Here is a 6,781-nt window from a genome sequence, read left to right as displayed (position 1 = left end):
TAGTGTTTGGTAGATTTGAGACTGGTGTGTGTGTTTAACCCAACAGCACCACTGAGGGTGTTTTTCTAGGACGGCTTCAGGTTACGCCCAACACAGATAAGACGATGAGGTTAAATCTGCGTTAAACTGAAAGACGCTTATTTTGATTCATCAAGACCTGTGGTGAGTCTGTGTCTCTTTGAAAAGGGAAGTTAAGGCGCTGATTGTGTTCACAGGTGCAAACACTGTCTGAGTCTCAAATTATCACCACTGAAATACAGATTGTATGCATTTCATTTTCCCTTTATTTCATCTTATTTCTATTAATGTTATCAAATGTGTTTCATTTTTCATCTAATATTACATTGTTTTTTTTTGCTTTAATGTTTTTTTTATGTCATTTTCAGCTGACGCATTTGCTGCATGTAATTTATTTTGTTGTAAATATTTTTTGCAGTAATTTCTTGCATGAAAGATGCTATAAAAATAAAGTTATTATTATTATTATTAGTCTACAGCCACTCTAGCAGCTGTGTGAGGTTGCACCACATTGCAAATTTCAGAATGGTAATATATTCAGAATGACAAAAACACCCCCAAAAACCCCATTAAACAGACAGACATTACAAATGTAGACCAGGAGGCTGCAGCTCAATCAAAAGCAGACAGCAGCAGATTTTGAGGCTCACTGTGTAAATTTAGGAAATTGCTTCACTGATTTGAATTGAGATTAAGATTAAGGTTTTTTATAGTGCTTATTTCTCTTGATTAATTGATTATTTGTTCAATCCATTAAAAGTCAGAACATTGTAAAAAAAATGGTTTTAAAAAAATCAGTCACTGTTTCCCACAACCCAAGATGACATCCTAAAATGTCTTTATTTGTCCACAACCCAAAAGATTATCAAGTTATATAAATATAATCTATTGTTTCTATCAATGTATTGGTCTACAAATCATTACAGTTAAATTTAGTCTCTGTTTATGACATGATTCTGGTGTGATTTGGCTGTATGTGTCTGCAGGTGGGTTTTGTTGGGCCAGAGTTAATGTTAAGTGTAGCAGCAACAGTCGTAGTGAACCCCAAATCATTTTTCCTCCAACAAGCAATGAGCAAAAAACCAGGAACTGAAAAAGCATCTGAACAGCAGTTGGTGTTTCTGAGACATCACACAATAACCACAGATCAGTTCTTCCTGTCCTATGAAAGCTGCACAGAAGGAAACATCAACGCAGTTTCTATCTGAGACCTCCACTGACAGACTGACAGGTGAGTGCTGCATGAATCTCACTTCTTTGGGCTTCTGTTATTATGTTGAAATTTTATTTATTTTTTAATGAATTTATTTTCCAAGACAAACTTAACATAAGAAACTGTTTTAAACAACTCACAGAGTTTACAAGTCATTAGATAGACAGATAGATATACTTTATTAATCCAAAGCTGGGAAATTACAGTGTAGCAGCAGCATTACACGGACACATAGTGACGATACATATATTACGATATACTAAATCCGGTAACTATACATACTAAAATAGCAAAATATAAAGAATAAGCTATACATAATGAAATAGTTTAACCACAGTTCATGTTTCCTAGATAATAACCTGTGTGTGCACAAAGGTTAGGGTTAGTTTATTTAACAGGGATCATACATATAAACACTGTTACATATATATATAAACAATGCAACATATTGGTTAGGCTTTAAAAAACTATGTTCAAACTGTCAAATTAATTAATTAATTAAAATTAAAATAATTAATTTTGAGTGTTTTTAGTTAATTTGAACACACTACTGATCTGACCAGCTTACGGTTTGTTGAGACATGTGAAATGTGATCATCTATTCAGAAGTATTATCAAACCCTCTCTCCCATTGTTTCCTTAAAGTTGATTTCTCTCCAAGTAATTTATTCATTGTTCAGTAACTATTTTTTAAAGAACTTTTGAAATCACTGGTATAATTGAATACATGTTTCATCAGTTCCTACAGACTTACCACTCTTAATATAAGATAGATAACCAGACGCCTATGCCATGAGACAAGGCATCCTTCAGTAGCTTATATAACAATAAAACTGACTGGTGTGAAAATCAGTTCAGTAGCAGTTAGAACATTTTCTTTAAGTTTTTGTCAAACCATTGCTGTCACAGCTTTGTCATCATTTAAGGCCAGTGGTTCTCAAACATATTCTGTCATTCCCCACTTTGGACAAGGGGGAATTTTCAAGCTCCACCGGCCCCCCATCACCCCAACAAAATGCTCATGAAATACGCCAAACTTAAAATCTAAATTGATAACACCAAGTTCAAAAATACAGAAAATAATGAAATTGAGCTTCATATGATAAGACAAGTGAGCAAGTGAATATATGAGTCTTATTACTGCATTAGTGGCTGCAACGCCAGGCTGCATAAGGGTCAGTTTTTCTTTGAAAGAAATCCATTGATTGGTCTCTAAGGGTCTTCTTAGTTTGTTGGGTCTCATGCTGTCTGCTGCCAGCAGTTTAAGACACAGAACACACATGGGTCTCTCCTCTGCCCCCACCACCGCTACCGTGTAGAACAAGATATCCTTGGCCTACATGTCTAACTCCATGTTAACTATTTGCCTTCATCACCCAAAAGAAAATCGGGTATGCAGCTTTTGTCAATTATGTCCCAAAACTATAAAACATACTACTGATACATATCAGGGAAGAAAGCTAAAAACTGATTTCTTCACTTTAGCTTTTAACCAGCTTCAGACTGATGCACGATTGTGCTTCTTTCAAGCCTCCTGTTACATGGGAATTAAGGTCAGTGGTTGGTAGATTTGAGCAAAAAGACTGATGGGTTTTTAACACATACTATCACTAAGGGTGTTGAGTTCAAACCCATAGCAGGATGTTCTGGGGTAAACTGAAAGAGGTTTATTTGAGTTAATCAAGACCAGTGGTGAGTCTGTGTACGATGGAAAAAGGGAAGTTCTGTTTGCTTATGGCTTCAGAGACCAAGGTGTTGTTTTATGGATTGTGTACACAGGACTGAAGAACACATTATATGTTCACTTTATGTTATTTCTATTAATCTTTCTAATTCTTAAGGTATTTATACATCAATGCCTCTTGTGCCATAACACTGAAAAATCTATCCGATATTGTCGGCTGCAACTAAATTAATCCAAACATCATCTGCTGCTGAACAACTTCTGTACTATGCAGGCATAACAGGCATGGGCTGATGTAAAATGGCCTGTTGTGATTGGTCCACACTTCACACATGATAGTAGCCTGATATAGTCAGCTGATGGTTCAGTAGGAAATATAATTAATGTGTCAAACTGTATTTAACAGTATAAATAGATTTGTGCTCTCCCTTCTTAGAACCTCCACAAACATGGGTTACCTGGTAGGAGTGGACCTGACCTCAGTTACCAACCAGACCGCTGATGATGATATCAATCAATGTGATCAGAGTGACACAAAGGCTCACCTCTTCTTCATACCGGTCTACACTCTGGTGTTTGTAGTGAGTGTCAAATATTCAGATATCAGTCACATTCCCTCCTCCTCCTCTCTCTGCCAATCAGCACACATGTCAATCTCTGTTTCCTCTCCAGGTGGGTTTGGTCCTCAACAGTCTCACCCTGAAGGTTTACTTCTGCTCAGCTCAGCAGCAGGTGTCCAGCATCATGATGGTCTACATGAGAAACCTGGCAGCCTCTGACTTCCTGCTCTGCCTCTACCTTCCCCTCCGCATCATCAACTACGTCAGCAGCTCTGTCACCTTCAGCGTGGTTTACTGCAACTTTGCTGTCTTTGGATTGTACCTCAACATGTACGCCAGCATCCTGTTCATGGGTTACATCGCTGCTAACAGGTAGGTAACAAATCATGCTGATTCTCAGCACAGTTAACTTTTTTGTAGATGTTTTGATGCTTTATTGTCTGTTTTTATATGACTGCATATTATCTTTTCACATAGAGCAGGTCTAGACTGTACTCTTCAGTTTACAGAGAACCAATATTACATATGTGGAAATCTTTGCTAATCTTTGAAATGTATTTCATGTGGGAGTTGAAGGAAATATCCTGATAAAATATAACTCCTAGATTCCTTGTGGTGGTGCTGGAGACCAGAGTAATGCCATCCAGTGTAGTTATATCAATAGATTATGTGTTTCTAAGGTGTTTGGGGCCAAGCACAATAACTTCAGTTTTACCTGAGTTAAGTAGCAGAACATTGCAGCTCATACAGGCCTTTATGTTCTTAGGGCAAGCTAGAAGTTTAGTTAGAGTAGCTAATTGGAGTATTTGGCTACATTGATAAATGTAATTGGGTTTCATCTGCATAACAATTAACATTTATGAGTGTTTCCAGATAATATTACCTAAAGGAAACATATATAAAATAAATAATTTTGGTCCAAGCACAGACCCTTGAGGAACTCCATGTCTAACTTTTGTGCATGAAGGATTAATTGTTAACATGCAAACTGATAACAATCTGATATATAGGATTTAAACCAGCTTAACAGTAATTGGCCTTATTTACATCTGAGAGAAGCCAATTTAATCTAATAATTAAATAAATGCAGTGCTAAGGCTGTCATTATCCATGTTCACATGAATATGTTTGTTGAATTCCTCAGATCCGCCCATCTTAGCATGTTGGCTGTGCCCTGTCAGTGGAAAAGAAAGGCTGGAGGCCTTTTCTGTGGCGGCCCCTCGGCTCTGTTACACAGGCTGTGTCTGTTGATACTTTTAAGATGCATCTAAAGACTCACTTTTATTCTTTGGCTTTTAACTGTGTTTAATCTGTTTCTATTTGTTATCTGATTTCTATTTGAATTTTGCTCCTTTTCATAACCATCTGCTATCTACATAAAGGCCCTTATGCTTGTATGTGCACACATATGCCTGCCTTTGTAAAGCACTTTGGTGCAAAATCAGTTTGCTTTTTAAAGTGCTATAAATTAATAATAATATTGTCAAGTTACTATAAAGCCTGATTTATACTTCTACTATACTTCTCTATACTACGTCGAAGCGTAGCTACGCAGAGCTCTCTGCGTCGAAGCGGACCCCTACGCTGTAGCCTGACGTGCACCTCCAAAAAATCCTAACTACGCGGCAACGCGGACCGCAAGGGTTGTGATTGGTCCGCTCAAAACGTCAGTTCCTCCGGCAGTTGCTTTTTCCGGTCTTTCTTCCTGCAACACCGCCATTATTATTAATAATGAACAAAAGGTATGTGTTTTCTCTTATTAGCACACATAACGCACATAGCACAATGCTACATGCTACTGTGACCGGAATATAAACAAGGATACGGATATGATTCCTTTGAAACCACACACACCCCCTAGCGGCATGGCGGTGAATTGCAGAGCAACGCGTTCCCTCGACGCAGGGACTATAAATGGCCAACGACGGCGTCAGGGCACTGGCGTAGCTACTCCGTCGACGTAACGCAGAAGTATAAATCAGGCTTAACAGTGTACAAGTTCACGTGAGTTTATCTTCCCATATGCACAGATACGAAATACAAGCACTGCAAGCTGAAGTGGTCATAAGCTTTCTCCATGTCCTCATATCACTGCAGGAGTAAAGTCCAAACAATAGAAACAATATTGGAATCATCATTCCTCATGAAATCTGTGGTTTAACTATTAATATCACTTATATGAAGTGAAATGATCTGCTGATGCCTGCCTCTCCTGTCTCCAGGTATCTGAAGATCATCTATCCTTTAGGAAATCACTTCCTGCGGACAGTTCAGGCTGCCCGCATCATCTCCACGCTAACCTGGATTTTCCTGCTGGCCCCAGTGATTTCGTATGTCACCCTGTCAATCCTCACACAGGAAGCTCGGACTGTTGTCCCTGACAGGTGTGAAAGCTTGTACAATGCCCAGGTCCATGTATTCTACAAAATCATCCACATCTGTTCTGCCGTCATCTTCCTGGTCGTCCTGGTCTCCATGATCTTCTTCTACCACAGCGCCTCCCGCAGTGTGTTGCAGGCACAGCAGAGGCAGCTGGCATCCTCCCGCTGCAAGAAGCTCAGGAGGTCACGCAGGAAAATGTTGGTGCTGGTCAGCGTCTTCTGCGTTTGTTTCGTGCCTTACCACCTGGTTCGCCTTCCCTACATCTTCCTACACAGGCAGTGCTCTTTGAGCAAAGTGTTTTACTACCTGAAGGAGCTGACCGTCCTGCTGTCAGTTCTTAATGTCTGCCTGGATCCGTTCATCTACTTCATGTTCTCTAAGGCGTTCCGGTCCCAGCTGATCCATGCAAGAGGGAGTGAAGGGCAGACGAGAGCCACCAACAGTGAGACACTGCTCAACACATCAGTAATACAGACATAAAAAATCTCTGATTTGGATCCAAACCAACAATGAACTGATGTACTCTGTGTCAAAGTCTGATATATCTTATTTCTCAGTTGTTGTTCAAGAACTACTAAAACATGTCAACAAGCCATACTGCTGCACTGTTGTTTTTTAAAAACTAGTCTTTAGTTGAGCTAAGGACTTAAAAAGGATATATTATACTCATTTCAGATTTAGATTTCTATTTTTGGACTCCTCTAGAGCAGCTTGGCATGATTCCCAGTTTTAAAAAAAAGCTCCCTATTTATCTTATACTGGCCCTTTATGCAGCCCCTCAGTTCAGCCTCTGTCTATTAACAGGCTGTTTTAGCTCCTGTCTCTTTAAGGTCCTCCCAGTGAGCCCACGCTGTAACCAAACAATATGTTTGTTAACCTCTTCCACAAGAACCTCTAATTCCATGCAATCAAATTTCATTTTGC

General features: G+C 39.1%; 1 protein-coding gene across 1 annotated transcript; it reads left to right on the top strand.

Moving 5' to 3' along the window:
* Nucleotides 1-3,364: 3,364 nt before the first annotated feature.
* Nucleotides 3,365-6,337, top strand: LOC133981068 (P2Y purinoceptor 14-like). The gene is made up of 3 exons (XM_062419956.1): nt 3,365-3,496; nt 3,588-3,847; nt 5,698-6,337. The coding sequence occupies exons 1-3, from the start codon at nt 3,365-3,367 to the stop codon at nt 6,335-6,337; spliced, it is 1,032 nt and encodes a 343-aa protein (XP_062275940.1).
* The last annotated feature ends 444 nt before the right edge of the window (nt 6,338-6,781 follow it).

The sequence above is a fragment of the Scomber scombrus genome, chromosome 5 (assembly GCF_963691925.1).
Source record: "Scomber scombrus chromosome 5, fScoSco1.1, whole genome shotgun sequence".
Taxonomy (NCBI): domain Eukaryota; kingdom Metazoa; phylum Chordata; class Actinopteri; order Scombriformes; family Scombridae; genus Scomber; species Scomber scombrus.
The sequence above is the reverse complement of the archived record's forward strand: the minus strand, read 5'-3'. Positions and strand labels throughout refer to the sequence as shown.

Excerpts from the sequence above, each read along its gene's own strand:
- LOC133981068 (XM_062419956.1), top strand. The coding sequence starts at position 3,365 with ATGGGTTACCTGGTAGGAGTGGACCTGACCTCAGTTACCAACCAGACC. Across the intron at positions 3,497-3,587 it reads TCTACACTCTGGTGTTTGTA|GTGGGTTTGGTCCTCAACAG; the intron begins GTGAGTGTCAAA and ends TTTCCTCTCCAG. Across the intron at positions 3,848-5,697 it reads GGTTACATCGCTGCTAACAG|GTATCTGAAGATCATCTATC; the intron begins GTAGGTAACAAA and ends TCCTGTCTCCAG.